General features: G+C 55.8%; 2 protein-coding genes across 13 annotated transcripts in view; one reads left to right on the top strand and one right to left on the bottom strand.

The window, feature by feature from the left end:
* The first annotated feature begins 828 nt into the window (after nucleotides 1–828).
* LRRC71 (leucine rich repeat containing 71) lies at nucleotides 829–10,803 on the top strand. 2 transcript variants are annotated; one of them, XM_080649264.1, is made up of 15 exons: nucleotides 829–1,146; nucleotides 3,505–3,654; nucleotides 3,960–4,085; nucleotides 4,171–4,246; nucleotides 4,422–4,499; nucleotides 5,816–5,884; nucleotides 6,100–6,259; nucleotides 6,337–6,420; nucleotides 6,500–6,589; nucleotides 7,287–7,436; nucleotides 7,651–7,744; nucleotides 8,107–8,195; nucleotides 9,278–9,389; nucleotides 9,752–9,876; nucleotides 10,094–10,803. In XM_080649264.1, the coding sequence occupies exons 1-15, from the start codon at nucleotides 987–989 to the stop codon at nucleotides 10,211–10,213; spliced, it is 1,683 nt and encodes a 560-aa protein (XP_080505390.1). In that variant the 5' UTR covers nucleotides 829–986; the 3' UTR covers nucleotides 10,214–10,803. The 2 variants fall into 2 exon arrangements, with proteins under 2 accessions (XP_080505390.1, XP_080505389.1); XM_080649263.1 differs by having other exon boundaries at nucleotides 9,275–9,389.
* Nucleotides 10,804–11,594: 791 nt separating this feature from the next.
* ARHGEF11 (Rho guanine nucleotide exchange factor 11) overlaps nucleotides 11,595–26,554 on the bottom strand; it is an 83,449-nt gene continuing 68,489 nt past the window's right edge. For all 11 annotated transcript variants that reach the window (XM_080649253.1, XM_080649262.1, XM_080649252.1 and 8 more), the window contains 19 exons: nucleotides 24,043–24,222; nucleotides 23,913–23,960; nucleotides 23,506–23,693; nucleotides 23,061–23,207; nucleotides 22,742–22,821; nucleotides 22,479–22,604; nucleotides 21,810–21,927; nucleotides 20,770–20,948; nucleotides 20,163–20,238; nucleotides 19,714–19,881; nucleotides 18,862–18,952; nucleotides 18,045–18,170; nucleotides 17,542–17,603; nucleotides 16,366–16,584; nucleotides 15,682–16,044; nucleotides 14,526–14,621; nucleotides 13,457–13,716; nucleotides 13,077–13,266; nucleotides 11,595–12,851 (listed from right to left, as the gene is read on the bottom strand). In XM_080649253.1, the coding sequence (XP_080505379.1) occupies nucleotides 12,793–12,851; nucleotides 13,077–13,266; nucleotides 13,457–13,716; nucleotides 14,526–14,621; nucleotides 15,682–16,044; nucleotides 16,366–16,584; nucleotides 17,542–17,603; nucleotides 18,045–18,170; nucleotides 18,862–18,952; nucleotides 19,714–19,881; nucleotides 20,163–20,238; nucleotides 20,770–20,948; nucleotides 21,810–21,927; nucleotides 22,479–22,604; nucleotides 22,742–22,821; nucleotides 23,061–23,207; nucleotides 23,506–23,693; nucleotides 23,913–23,960; nucleotides 24,043–24,222 (2,776 nt within the window). In that variant the 3' untranslated portion in view covers nucleotides 11,595–12,792. The remainder of the gene's footprint in view (nucleotides 12,852–13,076; nucleotides 13,267–13,456; nucleotides 13,717–14,525; nucleotides 14,622–15,681; nucleotides 16,045–16,365; nucleotides 16,585–17,541; nucleotides 17,604–18,044; nucleotides 18,171–18,861; nucleotides 18,953–19,713; nucleotides 19,882–20,162; nucleotides 20,239–20,769; nucleotides 20,949–21,809; nucleotides 21,928–22,478; nucleotides 22,605–22,741; nucleotides 22,822–23,060; nucleotides 23,208–23,505; nucleotides 23,694–23,912; nucleotides 23,961–24,042; nucleotides 24,223–26,554) is intronic.

The raw sequence follows: 26,554 nt of genomic DNA, 5'->3' as shown, positions 1-26,554 counted from the left end.
ACTGCACAGGGGGGAGCCTACCCCAAAGACTGGCATCTCTACAGGGGAACTACACCACGGCTGAAAGGTGGGAAGGGCTGGGAGTGGCACTGGGGCAGTGGAACCGAGTGGGGTGGGGGAGGCTGGAGGCAGGAAGGCAGACGGGAGAGGATATACTTAAATGAGGGTCTAGCAGGGTCTGGACTACCTGAGCACTTAGAATTCAGGATTTCTAAAAAGCATTACCAGACTCATTAACGCATTAGCAGATCAGCTAAGTTCCCAGACCTAGAGGAGGCCACATAGATGCTGTGGAGAATAGGAACCTAGCTCCACACCAGCTCCCTGTGGGTCTCTCTGGGCCTTTTCCACCAGGAGCCCCTCCTTACAGGCTAGGAGGGCAGACCCAGAGAGAGGATCTGCCCCACCCGGACTCTCCCCAGATTCCTCAGACACCCCGTTCCTGATAGGCTGAACCAGCTCAGCTTTCTTGGGCTCAGTTTCCTGGGGGACTTGGGATGGCTGGACGCCCGCCGGCCTTAGCCCCCACCCCTCGTTCTGGTCTCGTCTAGCCCTGTCCCCTCCGCCCCGGCTCTTCCTGGGTCGTGTGGGAATCTTGGCTCGCGCCCTTCCCAAAGGTTTCGCAGGGCCGGACCCTCTAGGGCTCACCTGCCCCCTAGATCTCTGCCGCCCAAGTCCTGCGGCTCCTCGCCCCCCGCCCCCCGCCGCCTGCGGCTCCGCCCCTCCCTGCTACGAGTCGGCAGCGCTCTCTGGCGGCCACGTGCCGCGTGCGCTCTGCGGTTGCCCCCTCTCCGCGGCAGCCCAGCCGGCGTCGGCGGCGTTGTCGTGGAGAGGGACGCGGAAGCTACGCCGCTGCCACTGCGGGCACACCGGGCTGGTGGATGCGGAATAGAGACCCCTGAGCCCGCCACCGCCTGCAGAATCACCACTCATCCTGCTTCCTCGCCCCGGTGAGGGTCCCCAGAGTCGCTGCGGACGGCACCCACATGTCTGTCGAGGCGAGCACGCAGGGAGCCTCCCCCAGGGCCCTGCGTCCCGGGATCCAGAAGTCGTCGGGCACAGTGACCAAGAAGGGGGATCGCGCGGCCAAGGAGAAGCCTGCGACCGTGCTGCTGCCCGTGGGCGAGGAGGAGCCCAAAAACCCTGGTAGGTGGCGGCGGGCTTGGGGGATCGAGGCCTTGAGGCTGTGTGCTACCACCAGCCTCTTGCGGCTCCGATTAGCCAGGCTGGATGGTGCGCTGTGGTGCCAGGCACTGAACTGGAGTGCTGGGCGGGGGAGACAGGTGATCCGGGAAATAATAATAGAATTTCTGGTGCAAAGAAGTGCTGTGGGGAAAGGGCTCCACCCGCTGAAGTTCAGTGTGTGAATGTGCCGGCTCCTGGCACGTGCAAGAGTGTTGTAAGTGGTCACCATCATTCAGTGGGTGGCCTTGGGCACGTTTCTTCTCTGTGGTATGGAGATTGAGTCATGCCCGGCCTACTGAGGTGGAAACGTGTTTTGTAGACTGCAAACTCATTTGTTGATTCAGCAAGCATGCATCGCACACCCACTGTGTGCCGAGCTCCATCTTGGAATATGAATCCCAGTTTGACTCACATCACCGTTCTTGAATCTCAGCTTGGCAAATGTTTGAACTGGACTGATCTTAAAGAACCCACACTCTGTTTGCGATGCTGACAAAGACAATCAGCTGTGATATGATGTATGAGAAAAGAAGGACCAGGGAAGGATGGGAGGACGAGGGCGGGGGGCTACCAGAAGGTGCCTGCTCTTCAGGCAGATGCAACACAGAAAGGAAGATGGGCACCGGCCTGCATGCGTGGAATTTACATTCTCTGCGGTAAGAAAACCACGAAAAGTCTAGGCAGGAGTGTGGCTCTGTGCGTTGCAAGTGATAGAACCCCAACCTAAGTTAATTATCCACAAAGGGGAATTTATTGGAAGGCTTCTTTTTTATTTTTATTTTTTATATTTTATTGATTTTTTACAGAGAGGAAGAGAGAGGGAAACACCGATGAGAGAGAAACATCGATCAGCTGCCTCCTGCACACCTCCTACTGGGGATGTGCCCTCAACCAAGGTACATGCCCTTGACTGGAATCGAACCTGGGACCCTTCAGTCTGCAGGCCGACACTCTATCCACTGAGCCAAACCGGTCAGGGAAAGACTTCTTTAAAAAAACTATATATATATATATATATATATATATTTCAGAGAGGAAGGACGAGGTAGAGAGAGAAACACCAGTGATGAGAGAGAATCATTGATTGTCTGCCTCCTGCACATCCCCCACTGGGGATTGAGCCCACAACCCAGGCATGTGCCCTTGACCGGAATCGAACCAGGGACCCTTCAGTCCGCAGGCCGACGCTCTATCCACTGAGCCAAACCTGCTAGGGCTGGAAGGCTTCTTGATTCACAGCCACAGCTTTGCCATCAGAGAGGGACAGGAACTTGCTGTTCCTGGACTCCCCATACAGCAAGCTGAGAAAAAGTTATGAGACCTTGGTCAGGTGCCATCTCTTTGTCAGGGCTGGTGGCTGAGGGGAGGGAATGATGGGAGTTGGAGAAAGAGCATTTTCCTGAAGGAGAGACAGGACAAAACCCAGTGACATTAAACACACACACATCCCCCCCCCCCACTCTGTATGGGAAATGGAGTGGAAGGGGGAGAGAATGGATGCGGGGAGATGGGTTATGAGATATTTCAAGAGCCCAGGTGAGAGACAGTGGTAGTTGGAGTAGGGTGTGAGGGAGAATGGGTTAGGCTCCTGGGAGAAATACTTCGGAGGTAGAAGTAATAAGAATTGGAGTCCTAGATGGGGTGGAGAGAAAGGAACATGGAAAGAATGATCCCGGGTTTCTGGATTGAGGAGGTAGATGGAGATAGGAAGCCCGAAGGAAGAGTGTACGAGGGAGGACCCACTATTGGAGATCTTAAAGGGGGAGGGGCTGGCAGGTGCTCTCATTTGCCAGGGGCACCCTTCCCATCTCCCGGAACCACTTCTTCCTGAAGCAGGAAAAGCAGGGTCCCCGGGGACTCAACACCTCAGGTTTGAGTAGTGGGATGCGGTGGGCATCTATCTGTCTGGATTCATACAGTGCTTGGATGACTCAATATTCCTGAAGGTTTTGAACAGTGCGGGAAAGGAGTGAGAGCCGTGCACATGTTTGCTAAATAAATAAAAGCCTGCAGCTCTGCTGGACCTCAGGGTCTGTGGGGTGGGAGTGGGAGTGAAGAGATTGTTCCGTCTTTTGCTTCCATCAGGCCTGGCTGGGCTGGGGACACCCTCGGGGAGGCGCGAGGAAGCGCCCTGACTGGGTGGGAGGAGGAGCCAGCACATTTCCACTCCCTGTAGTCCTTTCTCCCACGTCTTGATTTCCCACGGTTTTCAGCGTGGGTCTTAGGTTTTTAAATGTCTGTAAGACCATCCACCTCAGGGGCCTACCGCCCTGAGGCCAAGCCCCGCTGCGCCGCGCCCCTGTCTGCCTCCTCCCGCAGAGGAGTACCAGTGCACCGGGTCCCTGGAGACCGACTTCGCCGAGCTCTGCACCCGGTTGGGCTACTCGGACTTCCCCAAAGTTGTCACCCGGCCCCGCCCGCACCCGGCCTTTGTCCCCTCCTCCTCTGTGTCGGAAAAGCCCATCATAGGTGAGTGACAGTGGAGCTCGGGGTGCCCGCCAGAGCCCCCTCATCCATCCCCAGCCTCCCACTGCACGGAGGGCTGAATGGGGGCGGGGGGGCTCAGGGCAGGGTGGGTGTAAGTGGTGGTGGGGGTGGCTTCAGGGGGCAGGTGGGAGTGTAGGGGAAATCTCCCTCCAAACCTGGCAGACCCCAGCCTGGCCCCAGCAGCGGAGGCCCCGACCAGCATCTCCCAAACCTGCCTGCCCCCCACCCCCATTCCCCCCGCTTGGCTGCCCCGCCCCTCACTGTCTGCTTGCACCTCTTTCTGCTAGATGATCAGCGGCTGTCAGGTTCCTGCAGCCTCAACAGCCTGGAGAGCAAGTACGTGTTCTTCCGGCCCACAATCCAGGTAGAACTGGAGCCCGAAGACAAGACTGTGAAGGAAATCTACATCCGAGGTGGGCCCCCTCCCCCACCTCCCTCCCAACCCTCCACCAGCCCCTCCCGGAGGCCTGGGGCACCGTCTTTCTCTCCCTTCCGTAGGCTGGAAGGTTGAGGAGAGGATCCTGGGCATCTTCTCTAAATGTCTGCCCCCCCTCAACCAGCTGCAGTCTATCAAGTGAGGGGACATGCGGGGGGTGGGCAATGTGGGGGATGGCTCCGGGGAAAGAATTGAAGAGACAGGGGAGATCCTGGGGAGGTGGGGAGGTGGGGGGATGAGGAGGGTGTGGCAGGGAGGATGGTGTGGGAAGGAGGCGATGCTCCAGCTGTGTTCCTGCGCCTTCCACCAACAGCTTTTGGAAGGTGGGGCTGACTGATAAGACCCTGGCCACGTTCATCGCCCTGCTACCTCTCTGCTCATCCACACTCAGGTCAGAGGGGAACAGGCAAGCGGGGAGGCCCAGTGCCTGGTAGCCAGGCTGGGTAGGTGGTCAGAGGGAGCAGTTTGGGGAGGGAGGGGAGTGGCAAGTCCAGCTCCTGTGGGCCTGGGCTGACATCCCTGGGGAAACAGCGTGCAGCTGGTATCTGTTGGGTTTTGAAGCTCCCATCTGACAAGAAGCAGAGTCCCTTTTTCTGCTTCTACCAGCGCCTGAAGAGCCTGCCTTCTGAGGCCTCAGCCCCTCCCCTCTGCATCAGTCCCACCACCGCTCTCTCCCTGGAGGGTTTTCTCGTTCCTGGATGCCTGGGGCCTGACGCTGTACTAAGGGCTGGTTCTCACTCTCCAGGACCTGGCAGTCCAGTGAGGGAGGGGGAAGGATCTAGGAACAGATGCTGCAGGGCAGGGTGGGGACAGTGGGGGTGAAAGAGTGGTTCATAGGGGGAGGGAGTGGGAGCAGAGAGGTAGTGCTACCCCATGGGAGAAAATGTTTAAATAGAGACATTTCTAGCTATTAGTTCAATTTGTGTTGTGACTGGGAAAAAGTCCTCTGTCCTCGCAGCACTGTCGGAGAAGCCACTGCCTTGTGCGTAGGATACATATTAGTTATTTACTGCTGTGGAACAGATCACCTCTGAATTTAGTGGCGTAAAACAACAAACATCTCAGAGTTTCTGTGAAGTAAATCTGGAGCAGGTCAGTGGGTGCTGTCAGCTCAGGTGTTAGTGAGGCTGCAGTAGAGCTGTTGGCTGGGGCTGCACCATCTCACCTGGGATTGGAGCATCTGCTTCCAGGCTCACTCGTGTGGCTGTTGATAGGCTGCAGCGTGTCCACCCTGAGCCCCTCCTAGGCAGTCTGAGTGCCCTCACCACCTGGCAGCTCACGTGACCCAGAGAGCACCCAAGGTGGAAGCCACAGCCTTTTTGTAAGCTGACCTTGGAAGTGACCTCCCATCACTTCTGCCACATTCCATTCATCAGGTGTGAGTCACTAGGTCCAGCCACACTCCAGGGAAGGAGATTATACAAGGGCATAGAGACATTAGGAAGTGGGGGGTCCTCGGGGTCATTCTAGAGGCCACCTCACCATAGGTCGCTAATTCTGGGGAGTGACCCCTTCACGTGGCCACACTTCTGGATTTTTAGTCTGGAGAATTAAATATAATTTAGTTCTCATATAATTTCCTATATTGGGATCCATCCTTTAACTCTGGTTTCAAGCTGCTCCTCAGAGCCCCACACTTCCTCTTTGTCCCTTCCTTCACCTGGCCTCAGTGGTGTCCCCTGGTTCTCAGATCAACCCCACCCTCAGGAAGGTGTCTTTGGAGGGGAACCCGCTGCCGGAGCAGTCATATCACAAGCTCATGGGACTGGACAGCACGTGAGTCTCCTTTCCACCACCCCTTCTCTGGGCCTGTCCCCATTTCAAGCCATCCTAGTCCCCACCCTTCCTTGCCCCTCTTGCGCCTCCCCAGGCACCCTCAATTCCTGCCCCACAAACTTCAGACCCGATGACCCTCCTCATGCCCCCGAGTTTCCTGAGATTCCAGTGCGCGCCCAGGCCCCGGAGTTCCCAGTGACGGTTCCTCTGCCCAGGATCACGCACTTGTCTCTGCGGAACAACAACATCGATGACCACGGGGCGAAGCTCCTGGGCCAGGCTCTGTCCACGCTGCACACCTGCAACCGGACCCTGGTCTCGCTCAACCTGGGCTTCAACCACATCGGAGACGAGGGCGCGGGCTACATCGCGGATGTGCGTGCACAGGAGGGAGGGACCCGCTGAGCCGGGTGCCCACTGGTCTGTTGGTCACGCCCCTCCCCACCCCTCAGGGCCTCCGGCTGAACCGCTCCCTGCTGTGGCTGTCCCTGGCCCACAACCGCATTCAGGACAAAGGCGCCCTGAAGCTGGCCGAGGTGGGCGTGCCGGCTGGGCGGGCTGCGGGCTGGATGAGTGGATAGGCTCACGGTGTCTGACCGCTGTGCCTCGGCCCAGGTCCTGCAGCCCTTCGAGCTGACACACACGGAAGTGGTGGAGCGCCGGCGCCTCCTGCTGGAAAAGGGGACCCAGGAGCGCTTGCGGTCGGTGAGCTGCACCCCAGCCTCTTCCTAGGTCAGCTGTTTCTCAGCAAGCTGGTCCTGTCCCAGTTCCTCTTCTGTACTGACTGTCCCCTGCCCAGCTTCTGCGCTGGCCTAACACACGTTTGGGCTGTCACTGCAGAATCCCTCCAGGGGCAGAACGTATTGGTTAAAAGAAAGCAGTAGCCCTGGCCAGTGTGGCTCCGTTGGTTGGAGCATCTTCCCGTGCACCTAAAGGTCATGGGTTCCATTCCCGGTCATGGTGGGTGCAGTAGGGAACTGATGGATGTTTCTCTCACTTCGATGTTTCTTTCACTCCCTTCCTCTCTCTAAAATCAATAAAAACATATCCTCGGGTGAGGATTTTGGAGAAAGGAGTAGATTTAGACTGCTAGAACTTGAAATCCCTCGTGACCTTGGCATGTTACTCACAGGATTGTTGAAAGGATTAAATGCATGTAAAACACAGGAACAATATGAGTCTGAGCCCCTTCTCCCACCCCCACCCCCAGGGCCCTCTGCCATTTCTCCCCAACAGCACCACCATCCCCAGAAGTCCCAAATGCACTCTTTTAGCTTTTAGGCAGGCAGCTGGGATGGGGGTGCTGCCTGTTGGACCGCCCCCTAGGCACAGACTTCCCCCTCCCCCTGCCGGGGAAGGCGCACTGGCTTCTGCCTCCATTCCCTCCCATTTGTGAGCACAGCCTTCCTCTTCTCGACATGGGGACTACAAAACAGAACGTGAGAAGAATCAGGTGACGGGAGTCAGCAGTGTGGCGCTGATAGACAAGGCGGACAAGATGCAGGCAGCAAGGACCTCAAAGGGCCTGGTCAAGAAAAAGGAGAAGGCAGGGGTAGGTGTGCTGTGGGCAAGAGAGCCTCAGGCAATCTCGAGGAGCAGCGAGGAAACTTCATGGAGGAAACTTCATGATATGCAGGTGGAGCGGGCGGGAAGGAGGCCTTCAAAAGCCTACTTCAGGCCCAGGGTCCTAACACTGGCCTCTTCCCAGCCGCTCCCCACCCCCTAGGGAGGGAGGACTTTAATTTGACTTCTTACATCCTTCATAGGAAGTGGTGAAGAAAGAGGAGAAGTCGGGGTCTGGACAGTCACCCATACAAGGAAACCTGAAGAAGGAAGATGCCACAAAGACAAGCAAGGGGAGTAAGTGCTAGTGCCCCTCTGCAGCGCCTTCTTGGTTTGGAGGAAGGAGCAGTGGGCAGGATGCAGGAGGGATGAGCTGGTCTTCTGGGCACACTCCTTTCTAGTCTGTTGCCTTTCGGGAGATGGTGTGGAAAGCCCTACCTAGTCCCATATCCTGACCACCGCACCCTTGTGTCCCTGGGCAGACCCTGTGGCCTTGCCCTGAGAAGAGGACCCCCTCCAGCTGGGGGTCCCCTGAGCTCTGTTTCTGTTGCACCCAAACCCAGTTTGAGGAGTCGCCTTCCCGGCCCAGCCCTTCTCTCTGGGGAACTGGGTGGTAACAGAGGTCTGCACTGTGCATTCTGACCCTCTTCCTGCTCCAGAGGTGACCATCCCTGAGCAGAAACCAACCAAGGGAAAAGGGACCAAGACTGGGAGCAAAGAGAAGCGCAGCATCCTCCTGGAGTCCGAGGTAGGCTTCAGGGGAAGGGGGCGGGAGCACGTCCCAGGAGCCCTCCTGGCATGTCCTGTACTGTGGCAGCGGCTGCTTCCACATGACACCCCCGTCCCAGCCTGGGCTTGCTGGGGATAACAGGATGCCCCTCCCTTCAGGTTTGAGGAGCCCCCTCCCCTTCTTTTTCCTTGCTTATTAGGAGCTCACACTTTGATCCTGTCTCAAATCAGTTTGCTTCCCAAAAGGCCACTGACTTAACCATCACCACCTCCACCGTTTGCTGGGACAGCTGCCCTGGGAACGGAGCATCTCATAGTCATGGTGTTGCCCCACTGTGTGTGACGCTCCTTCAGACCCTCTCTCCTTTGCCCTGGAGCCTCCCTTTCCCTTCCCACTGGGACCAATTTGTTCCTTGCTTCCTGGACTGTCACCCATTAGCTCCCACCTGCCAGCCCTCCAGCTCTCCTCTCCAAGAGGCTGTCTCTGTCCATCAGGAGACCTTCCCTTTTAGGAGTCCTCTCTGGCATCCGAGACAAGACCTTACAAAAGAGGACGGTCGGGTAGAGAAGAGGGGTGAGGCTGCCTCGCACTCCGTTGTCCCGTCTTGTCCAGGCTGCCGTGTCTCACCAGGACTATGGCACTTTCTTCTCATCCTCTCTCCATCTGTCCCTCCCATCATTGCCCTCGGTGCGCTAGCCCTTAGGAAACGGGGAAAACCCGTGTGCCGTGTACTGTTTCAGGCCTTTGACCACCTGCTCTCTTCGCCTGGAACAGCTTTCCTCTCATCTTTATCTGGTATCTACTGGGTACCATTCAGACTTCAGCTCACAGGCCACCTCCTCTGGGAGACTGGGCTGGTGCTCCTATAGGACCCTGAGCTGACCTCTGCCACTTGTCACATATACCACATTACCATTTCCCTTTCTGCCTCGCACGCCCAGGTGCTTCTTGAGGATATGGGCATATTTACTTTTGTATCCCCAGCACCTAGGACAACGCCTGGACTATAGCCAGCCCTCAAAACATGCATGTCGAATGAATGAATGAGTGGCCTGTAGACCAACCTCCCCGTGGCTGCAATTACTATTCTACTTTAGCAGCTGATTGTTGAAGCTACCGAGATGGTCAACCCTCTGTTGGAGCCCGTGGAACACCGAGATGCGAAAGTTTTCATGCCTGGGAACAAGGTCCTTTTGCACCTCAACCTCCTCCGTAAGAGCCAACCACCCCTGCCCTCCTGTCTCAAGGCTACCTGGGGCCCATCCTGCCCTAAGGGTGCCCCCACCCTGACCCCACAGAGCAGGACCTGGTTCTCCCCCGGTTGGAGGGACACCATCATGATGTCGGAGGCCCTTTTGAGTGAGAGGAAGTCAGGTCCTGGGTCGGGCAATTTGAAGGGAGTGAGAGGATAGGTGGGGGTGGGGAAAAGAAGGCGGCTGAGGGAAGGCAGAGGAGCAGTGAAGGCGTGTTGGGGTGAGGAGTTAGTCTCGGCTGGTGAGCTGGGAGCTGGCGGTGGAGTGAGGCTGTCCCCAGGGTGGTGGTGTAAGAGGCACTTTGTCGGCTCCTTCCACCAGGAAACCGCATCACCGAGGTGGGGCTGGAGGGCTTCCTCAATGCGGTGCGATACCAGGCACAGTTCTCCAAGTCCTCCAAGAGTGCGGCCAAGGGCCCCATGGGGCTGCTCTGGCTGAATCTGGCGGTGAGTCCCCTTCACTGTCCTGCGCCGCTTCTGTAGTTTCCTAGTTCTTTTTCTCACACACGCCCTCCGTCTGTCTTGCTGCAAGATTAGCAAACTCACTCTGCCTTTTGTCCACGTCCCGCAGCCCCTAACCCATCCTGTCCCAGGAAGATCTTTCTCCCAGAAAACTCGTTTCCATCCCTTTTGTCAGCCGTCGGCCTTCCTTTTCCTCCTTCAGAAAAACAACTTCTCCCCGCAAAGCCCTATATACATCATGATCCAGGAACTGATGCTGCCAAGGGACCCCATCAGTAAGGCCAAGCCCAGAGAGGAGGAGGCCATGGCTTCCGCCACCTAGCCACCCGCCTCGCACCTCCAGCCCACAGACGCATCTCCTGTCCAGGTGTGGGCTGACCTCCCTAAGTGAGATCTCAGATCAGGAACAAAGGCCACTGCTGTACTTTTCCCCCCTTGAAGTTAAAACTTTGTTCTGGAACTACTTGGAACATTTGGACTCTTGAGTCTGTTCATGTAACGGCCAGAAATGGCTGAATCGCTGCCGTTTGCCGGGCCTTGCTCTCCTGCTTCCTGAGGGCCTCGTTCTTGCTTGCTCAGGCCAGAGCCACTCTCTCCTGTTTCCTAGAGCACATGTACCTACAGTGTCCGCAGTCGTAAACCAGGGACACCCAAATGGTGTGGGGGCCAGAGGAGTCAGGAGAGCTGGGGGCCCGTCCGAGTGGCTCCCTGAGAGGGCCTGCTGACAGGTGGAGAGCGCACAGGGCTGGCTCCTGGGAACCAACAGCCACTTCATGGGGAGCTTCCAGAGAAGGGTCCCTCCTTCCCCATCCCTTCACTCTGTTGCCTCGACAGAGATGTGCTCACCAGCTCAGGAGGTCTTGTGACTTAGGATCCAGCCGAGAACTCTCTTGGTGAGGCTCAGTGGCTCTCCAGGCTTCTCGGCCTCTGACCACCAGCTCAGCCTCTGGGCAGCTGGCTGAGCTGCTGCAGGAAACCTGGCCATGCTTTAGATTCCCAACACGGAACAATTACAGGTGCTTGGCAAGGATTAGTCACCTCAGCTGCTCCAGTTACTCCTGCCTGCATCCCTCTAAAGTAAAGCTTCTGTGATCCTTTACAGCCCCCATTCTCACTCCTGCACTTCATCACCAATGACTTGTGCACTAATTCTATGCCCAACTAGACCATAAGCTTCCGAGGTCAGCACCTGGAATCATGATAGGTTAGGAGGAGGAAGATTAGGGCTGAAAGAGAATTTGTCTCCAAATCCAACAGTGAAGGCAGATAGTAAAGATTTGATGGTTAGGGGATGTGGCTGTGGCTGTGTCAGTCGTCACTGGCTTGGGAGTGTGGAGCCTGCAGGGGGTGCAGGCTGAGATGCCCCTCCCCTGCATGTTTGCCTTTAAAGCCCTGATGCTCACTGAGGGCAGCTCAGGAGGTCTCGTGACTTAGGATCCACTGCTCCTCTATGTATGTGTGTGTGTTTAAATCAAGTGGGTGAAGTGTTTTTGTGTTTTGGCCATGGGGCTGTGTAACTTAGTTTGCCCAACTGTACTTCAGTGAGCACACATTTGGAGCTTGGGAGAGAATATGGCAAGAGCTGGGTCTGGGACTGGATGTCAGGTGAGGGGGACTTCCTTCTGTCCCTCTATCCAGTCGCAGGGGGAAGAACCACAGTATCTTTTATCATAGCAGTTTAACAAGAATCACACACACACCACTACAGTTAAAGAATATTTAACTTTTCTTAAAAAAAAATCTTAATCATGAAAGGAAGAAAATAAAAGAGTATACATTATTTTAACAACAGAACAGTCATTTCCATATCTGTGTTTTATATATTATATATATATTTATATATGTATATATACACCTAGCACAGTGTGTATATTCTGTGAGTCAGTGGGGGAGTGCCATGGACATGGTAATAGGGGCCAATGTTGCAGTGGCTCCTGGGATGGTCCTGGGTGAAGTTAGGGACTCCAGCATTTGAACCCCCTACTCTGGGGCCCACCCAGTTTTTAGCTCCGTACCTGATCACTGGTTTTCTGTAGGGAAAGGGTGGACACAGCTGGGGTAAGAAGTCCCCTGAAGGCGGGAAGTCCAGTGGGGAGGGTGTAGCTTGGCCCTGAGCCGCAGAGGCCGGGCTTCCGCGCTAGGTGGGCCCACGGGGGACTGGCTCAACCTTCAGGCCCTGATCCTGGAGCTGGGTGAGAACTAGGAGATGCACGGGAACCTCTTCCCTTGGCAGCAGCTGCTGTGGCTGCCTCCAGCACTCCAGGAACAGAAAGGTCCAAGTTATTTACAACAGCCAAGATGCACATACAATACATACATATTTATAGGAAACCAAGTGACAGAAGAGGTGGAGGCACCCTCCTTAGCCTTGGGACCCTGGGGGAAAGGAAGGGGAAGGAGAAAGTGCATTTACACAGAAGCCTTCCCCGTTCACTCGCATGCCTGAGGTACCCACGCGTACCAGTGGACACGCATATGTGGGACAAGGGGGCCTTAAAGATGCAGTCAGCATGCACAGGAGACCCAGGACCGGGGGCCTGAGGGAGGGGGAGACCCTGAAACTGGTCCTGGCCGGTGTGCTCAGTGGTTAGAGTGCTCGATTCCCGGTCACTGGGTTGCAGGTTTGATCCCCAGCCTCTGGTCAGGGTGCTTGTGAGAGGCAACCACTCGATGTCTCTCTCCACCTCCCTCTTTAAAAAAAAATCAATGGAAAATATCCTCGGGTGAGGATGAGCAAGACACTGAAACTGGACTCGCAAGCAACATGCGGGCCTCCCTCGGTACGTCTCCTGAACTGCCTCTGTCTACCGCGGGAGGAGGTCTGGGCTAGCCCCACCCTGTGCCTGCCCGAGGCCAGTCCCTAGCGGAGGAGTGGGGTGCAGAGGACCGTGGTGTGCACAGTTACAGTCCTGGGGATGTGGCTGCGTCTGCCGCGCTGTCTTCCCGGGGGCTTCTGGTGCCTGTGGAGGATGCAGTGATGACTGAGGAACTGGCCTGAGATGACCTTCCCTCTTAGGTTTTGCCCGGAAAGTCCTCAAGCTCCTAAGAACTGGGGGAATTATCTGTACTCGGGGGGCAAGGAGGCCCCCTCAGAACCTCTTTCCCCTCACACTGCGTGGCAGCGTGTCACTAGCAGACGCGTTCTCCCCTGGGGCTGGTTCGAAGAGGAAACCAGCTTCACTCACTGTCCTCAGGGCAGGGCCCCCGTTCGTGGCTGTCCCAGGAGTCCGAGGACGGGGGACCCTTCACTGGAGGCGACAGGGAGCAGTCTGCCCATCTAGCCGCTTCTGTGTGGAAACTGCCCACAGGCGTGGTGCCGCCAGAGGACTCGCCCCCGAGAGACCTGAGCAGCTCTCTGTAGGCCAGCTCCATGTCCTGGAAGAGTGCGGGAAGGTCCGGTTCAGAGGGTCCCTGGGTGCACTGGGGGAGCCCTGGGCAGGCCAAGAGCTAGGGCTCCCATGGACACACCACTGGTCCACATCCCCACCAGTCCAAGCTCCCCCGCCAGCACGACTGAACACGGCTGCTTCCCTCCGCCTCGGGGGCCTGAGCCCATTTCCCTCACCTTGAGCCTGTTGAGCTTGAGGGTGAGTTGCTCAATGGTTTGGAAGATTATGCCCATGTCCTTGATTGCCAGGCTGGGAGGCGAGCAGCTGGGGCGCCTTGGCTCTCCACTGCCTCCCCGTGGCTGCGGCTGCGGCTGCGGCTGCGGCTCTGTCCGCCAGGCAGGGAGGCCGTCGGGCTGGGAGAGGTCTGTGCGTGCCCCTGAGGAGTCGGTGCTGGAGTCCAGGGGTCCTGCTGGCATGCTGACATAAAAACAGTTCCCTGTCCCCATGGCGAGAGAGAGAGATTAGGAGGCAAGTGCAGAGCAAGTGGAAGCCACCTTCTCTCCCTTGGCGCTCCCCGTGCTGCCTGACTGGGCCAAGGAAACCATCCTAGGGGTGAGCTCAGCGCACTCCGCCTCGTGCTGCCTACTGCACGCCTAGAGCCTTCTAGATGGCGATTTTGCTTAGCGTGTCCCATGCCAGGGAAGACACTCAGTGGTGACAGTTAAGGCAGAAGTGGCAGGGTTGTGTGTTTCATTGGGGAAATGGGGAAGGGCTCCCATTCCTAGAAGGAAGGGTAAGAAGGTGGTGGCTGGTTTTAGAAACTTGTGAAAAGCCATGGGCAGTAGCCTCCTTGACCCTATCCCATCGGCCATCTACTTCACAATCCTGGAGATACCTCCACTCATCATAGGGGGTCAGACAGCTGGAGGAAGGACACAGAGGGTCCCTGACCAGGCAGCAGGCATAGGTGAACGCCAAGGAACTGTGGAGGGCATGTAAGCCTATTTCCACCATGACGCTGGAGTGGTGGCTGGTGTGGGCAAGAAGTGGCTCACTGTCAGGCTATCAGGCTAAGGACACTGGGCCCTGGGCACCGGGCCAGGCTTCCCGCCCACGTCATCACAGCACCAGCTGCTCACCCTACTGCTCTGAAAGACACCTGGGCAGCTCTCGACAAGGGGATGGCACAAGGCCTGTCCCTGTCTGTGGCCACAGGCAGGGCTCTAATGCCCAGGGCCCGGCTCTGCCCTCTGGGCCCCACACTCAGCGCTGGCCTGTCTCTGGCTCCCAGGAGGGGTTCATTACCCGTAGCCTTTGCTCCGCCTTCCACTTCAGGTGGCTCAGCCTCTGACTGGCCACCCTCTGGTAGTGCAGGGACAGCCTTACTGCCTGCCACCTCAGCTGCACCGCCACCGCCACCACCACCACCAGGGAGAGCAGAAACCAAAAGAGAAGGGAAGGGAAGGAGAGGAGGAAGGAGTGGGGGTGGAGAGAAAGAAAAAGGGAAGAACACAGTGAACACAAGCTCACACGTGACTCTACCCCAGGGAGCTGCGGAGAACTTTCCCACCAATTCACCAAAGGAGAGAGAAGGAAGGTCAGTTCCCAGAAACCCAGGAGAGAGGGCAGACCTGAAGCAGATGAATAATAAATGCTCCTGGAAAGGGAGGCAGAGCTGAGCACGAGGGGAGGATCGGGAATCCCATCCCACTCCTCAGGAGCACCCTGCCCTGCTGCTCTCCTCCACAGGGCTTCCCTCTCCAGCTGACCCCTCCCCTGCCACGACTCCCTCCCTGGGCTCACTGCTCGGGCCAAACCCGTCCTGAGCACCATCCTGGCCAGGCTCAGCTTCGCTTGTCTTAAAGCCGTCCACCATATCCACAGCTGGGTGCCCTCCCTGCCACCTCCTTCACTCGCCACACCCCTTACTCCCCGAGCATCTTCCCAGACTTGTCCGATGGCCCCTCTCTCAGCTCAACCTCTAGTTCAGCTGCATCTCCATCCCGCACTGCCAGTTCCTTCATCTCTGCCATCTGGAGGGACTGGCTGCAAGCAGGAGTCCTTGTCTCTGCAGGCCTGAGGCTCTGAGAAGAGCCACACCTTTTCCTTAGGACTGGCAGACGAGTGAGGGACACTAGCAGAGACTTTTACTGATGGCTGATCAGTGCCAGGTACTAGGCAATATCCTATTACAGAATGAAGTTCAGAGATGGTCCCGAGTTTGCTCTAAAGTCACACAGGCATGAAGAGATGGAGCTGGGGCTTGGCCCTTGATTGTCCGACCCCAAAGTCTTTGCCCTCTGCACGCTATCAACACGTCTCGTTCCCCTGGGACCCAGGGTGAGCCCCTGCACATGTGGCTTCCGGAATAAGGGGGGGAAGGGAGCAGCCTTTGGAAGACTCGCCTCTACCCTAGCAAAACCAGGCATTCGTCTCCCCCATGGGCCCCAATTTATGTTACCTTTTCTCACAACTTTGTAACTTCCTGCTGCCTCTGTGCTTGAAGCTTCTTCCTCTGGACTCCTGCCTAGCTCAGGAGGCTCCCAGATCCCGGAATTTCTTGTCCTTGGAGGCAGGTGTTCCAGAGAACAGAGAGCCACGTCCTCCTGCTCTGGCTGGCCCCCCTCTGGCCCTGGGAGCTGGGTGTTCTCCCCTTCACCCCCAGTGGGAGCTCGTCCGGGGGAGCCTGGGTCCCAGGGGTGAGAGGTGATGCTGACGACAGAAGGTGTAGGTGTCAGGTCGTCCTCGGGCTCCCCAGCAGCCTGTGGTTCCCTGGGGTGACTTGGCAGCCGGCCCCGCAGGATTAGGTGCCGCAGGATCTCCACTGGAGGGAAACAGGGAGGTGGCTTCCATGCACAGGACCCAGCCAGCAGGAGGAAGAGTGCAGAGGTGGCAGGAGGTGGCTAACTCCCCTCCCACCGCCAACTTGGTGAACCTGCCTCCTCCGTCACCCGGTGGAGCTGGAGGGCTCTGGCCAGCTAGCGGGGCTGGGGAATGGGAATGACAACTGTGTCTCGGCATCATCTCACCTCAGCACAACCAGGGGGAACCTTCAGGCAGGTGGAGGGTGCAGACAGCTGCCAGCTCACACTGGTCAAGCTACTGGGGGACTGGGGGCCGATGGCAGGGTCCACGAGGCACTCACCATCTTCTAGGGCTGCATCGGCAAGTCCTTCCATGAACAGAGGGCCTGGGAGGGGCAGGACGATGGGATCTCTGGTCCTGCCACCTCTGTTCTCTCCATCCAGGGATGCGGAAGGGTGAGGCAGGGCACCCAGCTCCTTGTCCTCTATGCTGCCCTCATGCGTGAGGTCCTCAAGCAGGACCGAGCGCTTCCCTTTGACCCTCTGTTGTGGCCCAGAACCTGTTGTGGTGGAAGGTCAGTGTAAGGCAGGGAAAGAGGGAAGGCATGTGGGGGTTGATGCCATGCCTAGCTTTGGATTTAAGGGGCTGGGAACATTGGGTGATTCATTCTACAATGTGTACTGAGCACCTATTATGGCTGGACACTGTCCCAGCTCTTGGCATACATCAGTAAATAAAGATTGCTGCCCCGTGGAGCTTAAATTCAAGTGCAGGGACGCAGAGGAATAACAAAATAAGCCCATCACCGAAATAAATCAGAAGGTGAGAAGTGCTATAGGAAGGAAGAAAAATAAGAGCAGGGTATGGAGGATCAGGAGTGTGGCTACAGTACTAAACAGAGGGGTCAAAGAAGGTGTATTGTTGCAAAGGTAAGACTTGAAGGAGGTGTGGAAGTTAGGAGGAAAAGCATTTTAAGCAGAAAGAACAGAAAAGGGACACAGCCAGGTTGCCTACCCAGGGAGATTTCTCTCTAAACTCAAGACCCTAAACTAATTCACATACAAACTATCAATGAGAATTGTTCAGGGCCCTCGTGCCTCTGCCAATTTCATTCCAGTAATTGTCTTGGGTCCTTTGAGCTCCCAGTCCCCCTGAGGACCCCCGCACAATGCACTCCCTGATACACAGCTTCTGCCTGCATCTCATTCTCCACTAGTAACCCCTGGTGGGGAAGCAGGGCGTCCTGGACTCCCAAATATCCCTCTCTTCCTCCACTGCCAAGTACCTATCACCATGAGCCAGGGCCACAATCTGTTCAGGTGAGCTAGTCTACACTCCCTTAAGTCTGTTTCCCTTCCTCACTGGCTCTTTCTTCCTCCCTCTGTTCTTATCAAAACCTCACACCTGTGGCCCTGATGGATCCCTCCCATCAACCCCACCCCCGACCACCTTCCTACCTGTGCCTACAAAAAATGGACTGGGGTTGTCTCCCACAAAGACCATCCAGGGGACTTACCTCCAGGGAGCGCCTCTGGTTCTGGTTCCCTCTGAAATACTTCCGAGTCATCCAGTTCTACCCTGAGGGAAGAAATGGGCAGGCAAGCGATCACCTGCCAGAATGCTGGCTCTCCGCCACCCAGGAGTCTAGAGGTCATGAAATTCCACCCTGGCCTCCAGAGTGAGAATGGGCAATGAGGGCGCAGGGATCAAGAAGGAAGCTGCTCGGTTTCAGCACCTGCTGTCTGACTGGCAGCCCAGAGAGGAGGGTGGGTGCCAGCCAAACCTCTCCTGGTCCCAATTCTACCTCCCCGCCCCGTTTTAGGTGCAGTCTCCATTACAGCCATGCGGGGCTGCTGGGGACGGCAGACAGGGAGGGAAGGCAGAGTGTGGGAACATCCCTCTGTCTGCCTGGTACCACCTGTCTGCTGAGGCTGCCCATCCCCCGAGGTGAAGGCTGAAGAACAGCAGAAAACAAGGGGTGTGGAGTGGGTAAGCAAGGGGGCCTGGAGGGCTAAGTACCTGCTGGACCTGGGGCTCTGGTGGGCTGACTCCTGAGGGCCTGGGGGTGGAGGAAGGACAGGTGTCGGGGCAGCTCCTGGGTGCCTGGTGGCATTCCGCACAACCTCTTCTAGGAGTTCCATCCACCTGTAGCTCAACAGGAGTAGAGAGGACTGGTGAAGGGAACAAGATCCAGGCACACAGTATCTCACCTGAAACCCTGCCCAGAGCCTTGAAGCCTTTTCCACACCCTCCCCAGGGAGCCTGGGCCCAGCAGGTCCCACCGCCCCACACCGTCCTGCTGGCTGCTGCTGTGCAGCTCTATTACTTGCAGCTCCAATGACTGAACACCACCCTCTGTTACACTCCGTGCTGAGCATCCTGTATCTGTTCTCTCTCAAGAAAACTCAATACCCACATTGACAGATGAAAACCGGAAGCTGAGAAACTGCCTGACTCAACCTGTCTCCTCCCACTGTGCGCCACCTCCAGCTGCCTCGTCAGGGGGTGGGGACGGGAAGGCAAACATCGAAGAATATGTGACTTTAGAACACTCGACTGGGAAGGGAAGCAAACCCCAGCAGAAAGGGGATGGAGCCAGAGGAAGGAAAGAAGAGCCAAGTGGCTGGGAGATTGCTGGGAACTCCCTCGCCCTCCCACTGCTCACAGGGCAGGGAGGATCCTACAAGCTTCTCCAAGTCCGTCTATCTCCAACTTCCCTGCCCAATGCCTGCCCTCTGACTGCTCTGGGGCCCATCTCTCGCCTCACTGTCCTCACACACACCATCCTGGTCCCTAAGGGACAGCAGTTATAAGGGACCCTTGAATCAATTCTCACGTGTTCTTGTCTGATGACGTCAATGCCACCAGCTCATAGATCTGGGGTGGGCCCAACTCGGAGGTGCAGATGATGAAGAAGGCCCGCTTATCTGTGAGAAAACGAAGGGAGATGGCCCTGCATTGGGGGTAGCAGAGGCCCGACTCCAGCCTGGGCCGGGAGCCAGAGTGCGGACTCAAAGCCCTGACCCTCAACATGGACATAGAATGCAGCGTAAGACAGACCTGGGTCATCAGAACCACTTGGGACCTACTTACAAGGACAGAGGCAATTCTGGAACCCCTAATGGCACCTTTCATGGCCACCCATTACACGCCTGCTTTCCTAACAGTGCAGGCTGATGTGTGTGGTGCTTGGGTTTATAAAACTTTTCATGCCCACCAGGCCTTTGATCCCCCACATTAGGGATCAGGAAAGCAAGCCCGAGCGTGGGGCTGCCAGAGCCCTTCCCTGTGCACATGCCCCTTCTCATGGAAACGTCTGTCCGCTGGACTCAACTCTACTGTGGGGCTTCGGTTCTTCCCGCCACTCTTGTAGCAGGAAGGCTTGTCCTACTCTCTGCCCAATCCTATTCTTCCCAATCCTGCCTACACCTCCTTAGCCCGTCCTGGGTGCTCACAGCCCCTCCTGGTTGTTTATCTTCACCTTGGTCCCCCCATCCAACCCATCATCCTATCCCATTTTGGATCACATCCTCCTTAGATGGCTCAAGACAGGTGGAAAGGAACACAGGTGGACCCATAACTCCCGCAGGCCCCAGACTGGCCCTGCATCACCCAGTCTCACTGCACATCAGTAACCGTGATCATGGCCCTGGGGCCCAGGCCAGCGGGGACGGTCTCCTCAGAGTACCTGTGGCCACGGAGCGGATGAGAACGGCATTGAGCTTGAGCACGGGGCTGAAGGTCTGCTTGTTGTCTGAGGAGCCCACAGCTGTCTTGCTGTGGCACTTAAGCAGCAGCTTCTCATCCTGTTTCTGCAGCAGCACGAGGAGGTCCTCCAGCAGCAGCACGTGGAGGTCTGGGAGGGGGTGGTGCTTGTAAGGCATTTCCAGTTCCCACTCCACCATCCACACACAGGGTGCCAGGGGCTCTGGGATGCCTGGCCCCTTTCTTGTTCGTACCCCCCATGCTGTGCATAAGGAGTCTGAACTCTCCTAGTTATGTTTTAAACTGCTTCCCGGCTCCCTTACTGCCCCTTTACAGAGCACCAGGTTCCAGGAGTCATGCTCTAGGGAGGGAAGTGCTGGGGCAGCCCAGCCCCCCACTGACTTCCCCTGGCCCCAGCACACACCCTCATACCCAGGGTCTTATCCTTGCTGATCCTCCACGTCAGGGGCCCCTCATGGATCATCTTTCTGGTTGTAAGGTCCAGACTCTGTTAAGAAGAAACCATTTGTTCATTCATTCATCCATTCAACAAGTATTTGAGAACCTACTATGTGCCAGACACCATGCTAAGGGGCTCAGGATCAGTGGTGACAAGAAATAGACCTTGTCCTTACCCTCTTGTGAGGGACACAGACAAGTGAACAGGCCACTACGAAGTCACGGGCCATCCACCTTCCTAAGAGCACTGCTTCACTTGCCCATCCATTCAGCTTTATTCCCTCCCAAAGGATCTTTATCTTACCTCAAGTTGGAACTCCCACCCCCTGCTCTTCCCGGCTGAGTCTAACGTCTAGTCTTTATTGGTGGAGCTGTTTGCCCATGTCTGTCTAGGGATGGACTGACAATGCTAACAGGAGGTATGTGTGTTCCAGGGCCCCACCACGCCCTCCTACCAGACAGGTATCCTGCCTCCTACTCTCCAGGCACTGACGGAAGTTCTTCTCTCCAGGGTGCCCCAGAAGCGTGTGCGTGCGTGTGCGTGTGCATGTGGTGACCATGCTGCCCCTCTGCCTCCTACCTTGAATTCTGCTGCCAAGGGGTTGCTGGCCCTCTCCAAGGAGGTGGTGTCCAGGCGTTTCTGATAGCCCTCTAAACGGTGCCGGTTCTCTGTCTGCTTCACCGCTTCATTCACGTACTTAAGAATTTCCCGGCATTGATCCCGGGCCCGGCAAAGCTTCTCATGCTCAGAGGTGCCACCTACCAGTCAGCACAGAGGAGGCAGTTAGGAGCTCGCTCCTGTCCGAGAAGCCTGGAGTCCGACATCACCGGCAACTCACACCCACCACCGACCAGCAGGGATGGTACAGATTCGCCACCCGTGCCTAATCTGAGGACCTCAAGGGTAACGTTATCTTTACTGAGGGTCTTCGGATTTCAGATCATTGCTCTGAAGACACTGACAGCTCTTGGGAATTCTTGCCTAGCCCACAAGCAGCTCTGCAGACGTGGGGGCAGGAACAGAGACTGGGCAAGTGCGGTGACTGTGCCTCTAGGATACCTGTTGAATTACGTGGAGATTCCTCACACCGTATACCCTGACTCCAATACCCCAAATGTGAGAGCGGTGAAAGACGCTCAGGATCCCAGGAACAGTGAAACACGGGTCAGACCCCCTTATTCAGCATGGCCCCTACTCCGCTAGTTACCACACACGGTTGTGTCTTTTGTGCCTTGCAGCGGCATCAGTGTGTGTGTGGGGGGAGGATGGGGACTAAAATCCAGCCATGGCCCCTGGTGTGGAACCATGGCCCTCAGTGGAGCCAAGGTGCCCTCCATGGACCAACCTGTGTCCACTCAGATGCTGTCCTCTTAGCTGTACAAAGGCCCCACATGGGCTAGAGGTAGCCCTCACCCCTGCCACTGCTGAGCACCTTACTTTCCCAAGGTGCATTGACAATCATTATCTTCTTTGAGACTGCTCATAACAAGGCAAGGATGAAGACCCTGAAGACCAGAGAGGTCAAGTGACTTTCTAAGGTCACCAAGTATGTCAATGCTAGGACTAGGGTCAGAAATGAGGGTTGCTACCTCCCACGCTAGCCCCTCGCCCAGCCCTACCCTCCGTGTGCTTAATGATACTCTCCAGCAGCAGTGGGTACTTGGTCAGCCGCTGCATCTCAGAGATAATGAGGTCCCGCAGCTGCAGCCGCCGGCACTGAGGGTGGCTCTCAGCCTCCTAGACGAAAGGAGGCACAGACAGGAAGATGTCAAGCCAGGATTAGGAGCTGGTTTATGGGCTCAGGACCTGGGTGGGTGTGAAAATGCCAAATAGGTCCTAATTCCAGAGAGTAACCCAGAACAGCGGTGGCAGCTTCTTTCTTGAATATTTAAGGCAAAGCATGCGGGGGCAGGGAGACAGATGCCTATGGAAGGGATATGGTCAAAGGAGCCACGCAGAGCAGGTGTTACTCCCCCTTTATAGACAGTAAACAAGTGAGCCGGACCTAATGACTGCTTATCCAGTGTTCTTTCCCGCAAACAGCAGCCGCTGTCTTGAGAGTAGATATAGGTCAGTGTTTTGGGAGAGGTGGCGTGAGGGAGGGTGCAGATGGGTGCAGGGAGTTCGCATTATCCTCTCCAGTAGAGAGAAGGGGCAGGGGTGCTTGGAGCTGGGGGCCAGGAGGGAGTTCAAGAGATCTGGCCCTGCCCCGCCTTTACTGAGATATGACTGACTTGGCTAACTTTTAGTGGCAATGAGAGAAGGCGGAAGGATGGCAAAGAACGCACCTGCATGAAGAGCTGGAATCGGCTCTCCTTCCGCTGCTTGGTCTTGATCAGCTCCAGGGCTATGGATTGGTACGAGCAGAACTGGGCGGCCACTTGCTGGAGTTCCTCTCGGGCAGGACCATCAAACTGAGAGGCAGAGTGGACACGGGCAGGCATCATCACATCCCTACCTAGGACTGGTCCCTCCCCGTCTCCTCCTTTGCCACATCCTCAAGCCTTGGTAATGCCCCCCCTCTCCTCCAAGCAGAAGTTTGCAGCTATACCCGAGCCAGCATGAGGTCACTGATTTCTTTGATGATGGGGCCCTCCTCCCGGAGCTTCTTCATGGCTTCACACCAGGAATCTGGGCAAGGGGAGAAGAAACAGCAAGGCCTGGGTGGAGCGGCAGAGGATCTGACAGCAGTGTTGTGGGGAAGGGTCTGGAAACCAGTATGCTTTGGGGGTAACTGGAATGCTGCTGTACAGGAGAACTGCCAGGGTTTTCCACACAGGGAGGTCCCAGCATGTGGGTGAAAGGGGAACCGAAGCCTGAAGGCTAGCCAGAGGGGTGTGGAGGGAGGAGGGGGGAGGCCATCTCCTCACTGTGGATCTCTATGAGTTCAGGTAGGTTGGGGAAGAGCCGGGCCAGCTCCTCCCGGGGCATCAGGTTCTCCTTCTTCATTCGCTGGTAGAAGATCAGGTCCAGGACCCGGAGCGTGCGCAGATGGGAAGCCTCTGTCACAAACAACTCTGAGCAGCGGTTGTGACAGGAGGAGTAGAAAGACAGGGAGAAAACATATCAGCAAGTATCTAGAGTCACTACCGTGACTCCCCAAACCACTTTGTTTTGGGGGGAACTGAGTACTGTTTTCAAATCGTACATGGACTTTCTCTTACCCAAGGGTCAGAACTGAGTTGTTCCTTAGGATCAACAAGGACCTGGGCCTGTCCCCAGGGCCCACCCTCTTTACTCCTCACACCTATTCGCACACGAGTTAGAGTGGAAATGGGGTGAGTAGGGATGGGGCGAAGAGGAGCACGTTCTCACCGTTGATGACCTCCTGCCGGTCAATCTCCCTCTGGGTTAGCCCCGCCACCACATCCTTGCCCACTGTGTGCTGCCAGTTTTGGGTGTCTGGCTCTAGCTCCAGGTCGGACAGCTGGCCCAGGTCATCCTCTAGGAGGTGGGGGAGGAGGACATCTGTGCAGAACCCCAGGCTGGGGGACTCAATGCTCCTGGGAGAAAATGAGCAGCTCAGCTTTACTTGGAGGAAAAACTCACACTTGGGGTTTGTCCCTCCCTCTCCTGCCCAATCTGCTTGCCCCGTGCCCACTGGGAAGCAGCAGGCCATGGAGGAGAGGCACACCTAACCAGCCATTCAGGGGTGGGAGAAACAGTGGAACGTGGCTGGAACTCAGGCACCTAAGAGAAGTGCTACTGCACCCATCACTCACCTGCGACCCATTTTGGGGGTGAAGGGAGGAGTAGGGTTCTCAAGAGACCTGTGGAGAGAATGTTAACTTTCAGAACCCGCTGCTCCTGCCCCTGCACTATCAGTGGGCTGAGCCGCGGAGCCCTGCCCACCTGGTGGAGAGGCTGGAGGCAGATGATGAGGCTGACTGGTGGAGGCGAGCAGCCTCCGCAGCGGCATCCATGTCAACGTCACTGCGAGAGCGGGGCACATTCTCCGTCTTCCGAGAGCGCTTCAGCTCCTCCCGGCCCTTCAGGCTCTCAGAGCGGCCCAAGCGAATCTCGGAGCGAGAGCTGGGAAAAAGGGCAAGAGACCTTGGGACCCGATGTCCTGGCCAGCTTCATCTGCTGCCCATCTCAAGGACGCCTCAGTGGTGCAGACTCTCCACCCGATCCCCACAAAAGGCCCAAACACCAAGATTCAGCCAAACACGAAAATTCCTAGATGAAAGACGCTTTCCAACGATAAATACTTCTGCTGCTCTACAAAGTTCTCCCCCACCGGGGCAGGGAAGGACAGAGTCTCTCGTCTTGCTCAGGACCGATCAGAAAGCAATCCTAACAGGAAAGTGGAATCTGGAACTAACAAAATCAGACTTGCAGTGTCCTAATGCCAAGGAAACCAGGCCCCATCAGGAAAGCCGTGGGCACCAATTAAACTAGCAGGTCCCATCTGGCCACCATCTTGCCCTCTGCTATGGAACAGGTCAGCTCCCACTGTGGACTCCGCTTGAGCCGGACCCTTCCTTTCACAAGACCATCTACGAGGAAATGTCTTCACACACTCATTCTAGCATTTTCTACACTGCCTGCCAGAACATTCTATCTGCTGACAGAGCACTGCCCCTCCATTCAATGCAGATTTCTTCCATTCTTCACTTCACAGGATCCTTCCCAAGCTTCCATTTCCTTTCTTGGAAGCAGACCAGCTTGGAAGCTTACTTACAGGAGCTGCTTACTGACCATCAGGAACCTGCTTCCCGGCTTGCCAGGCTTGGCCACTGAGCCTCTCTGGGGCTCGATGAGACGCTGACAAGTGGGTGTGGCCCTTTCAGGACCTGCAGCACATCCGCCCTGCGAGAGCAGCATCTCTGGACCCTTGCTGTCCAGGATGTCGCCTCCCCCCACAACCCTGCTGGGCTGCTTCTTTGTTGACATTATTACTAATCCCACATCCTGCCATGCATCCAGGACCACAGGAGGCCTGTAGAGTCTGGAGAGCTCTTAAGAGCACAGCATGCTGCTACACAGGAGCCTAATGGCTTGGTCTCCATTCATCAAGTGTCTCCATACTGTCAGAGGATCTACATGGGGCCTCCATCCTCAGCATCTTTTTTTTTTTTTTTAAATATATTTTGATTTTTTAGAGAGAGGAAGGCAGAGGGAGAGGGATAGAGAGTTAGAAACATCGATGGGAGAGAAACATCGATCAGCTGCCTCCTGCAAACCTCCTACTGGGGATGTGCCCGCAACCAAGGTACATGCCCTTGGCCGGAATCAAAGCTGGGACCCTTCAGTCCACAGGCCGACGCTCTATCCACTGAGCCACACCAGCCAGGGCATCCTCAGCATCTTGAGGGTTTGTCCTCAGGGTTAGAAACCACACTGCGCACTGGTCCGCTACTGAACTCACCCCCGAAATCTGTTAGAACAATTCCAATGCAGACTAACTCAAAACACTTTCACCAGTGCCCCAATGGGTTACTTCAGCACAACAAACTTCATCCAGTGAGGTTACTGGGGCTGCAGAGCTAAGCAACTTCCTTCAGTGCCCATACGTGAATAGTACTCCCACCAACAAGTGAGGCACATAACCCACCTTTGGGACTGCCTTCTAAGTATCTACGACAACCTCTGACCCACTGTGATGGCACTATTTCTAAGGTTGCCAGTGAGCTTAGTCACCAAATCCAAAGGCTTCTGTGAATTTAGGATCCTAGTGAACATCTTAGGGCAAATATACCCAGCAACTTCAAGAATACAAATTTGCAATTGGTCTCAAATATTCTATCAAAATATTGATGTATCTTACAATTGTGTATTTGATCTTCTATATGACTACGCCTACCCCAGCAATTACATAATTTGTATATTTAATTTACTCAGTAATATGAGAACTCAACCTCATCCCAGTACAAATCTTTTATCTTCTCTAAATCTTTGTTAATTCTCATTTGGCAAAATCATTTAACACGTATTAAACTTAACGAAAAGGAGTAACCTTTCACACAAGAAGGAGTGTCTCACATATGATTTAATCATTAGGTATTTCAGAGGTAAATGGTTCGACTATGAAGGCTGCTACTTATTGGGTTGCCTTTGTGCCTGCCTTTATTTAGTCCAGTCCAGTGGCTCAGACTTGAGTGCATACAAGCATTATTCATTATTCTTGTATACATAAGACCACACTCCTGTACCTCAAGGGTGACTTAAGAAATTTGCAAGGACATTTCCAACTACAGGCAAATTTCATTTAGGCGTTGACTATAGAGTCATGCCGTAGTCAAGAACAAGACCCTACTTCCCCTTCACAGTTTCCTCTAGCCTTGTCATTTAGGGTTTCCTGATTAGCTGCTTCATAATATAATTGAGCTCATTCTTGGGATGAAGGCTGCTGAGAAGTCAG

Source organism: Plecotus auritus (genome assembly GCF_963455305.1).
Source record: "Plecotus auritus genome assembly, chromosome: 12".
Lineage (NCBI taxonomy): Eukaryota > Metazoa > Chordata > Mammalia > Chiroptera > Vespertilionidae > Plecotus > Plecotus auritus.
The sequence above is the reverse complement of the archived record's forward strand: the minus strand, read 5'-3'. Positions and strand labels throughout refer to the sequence as shown.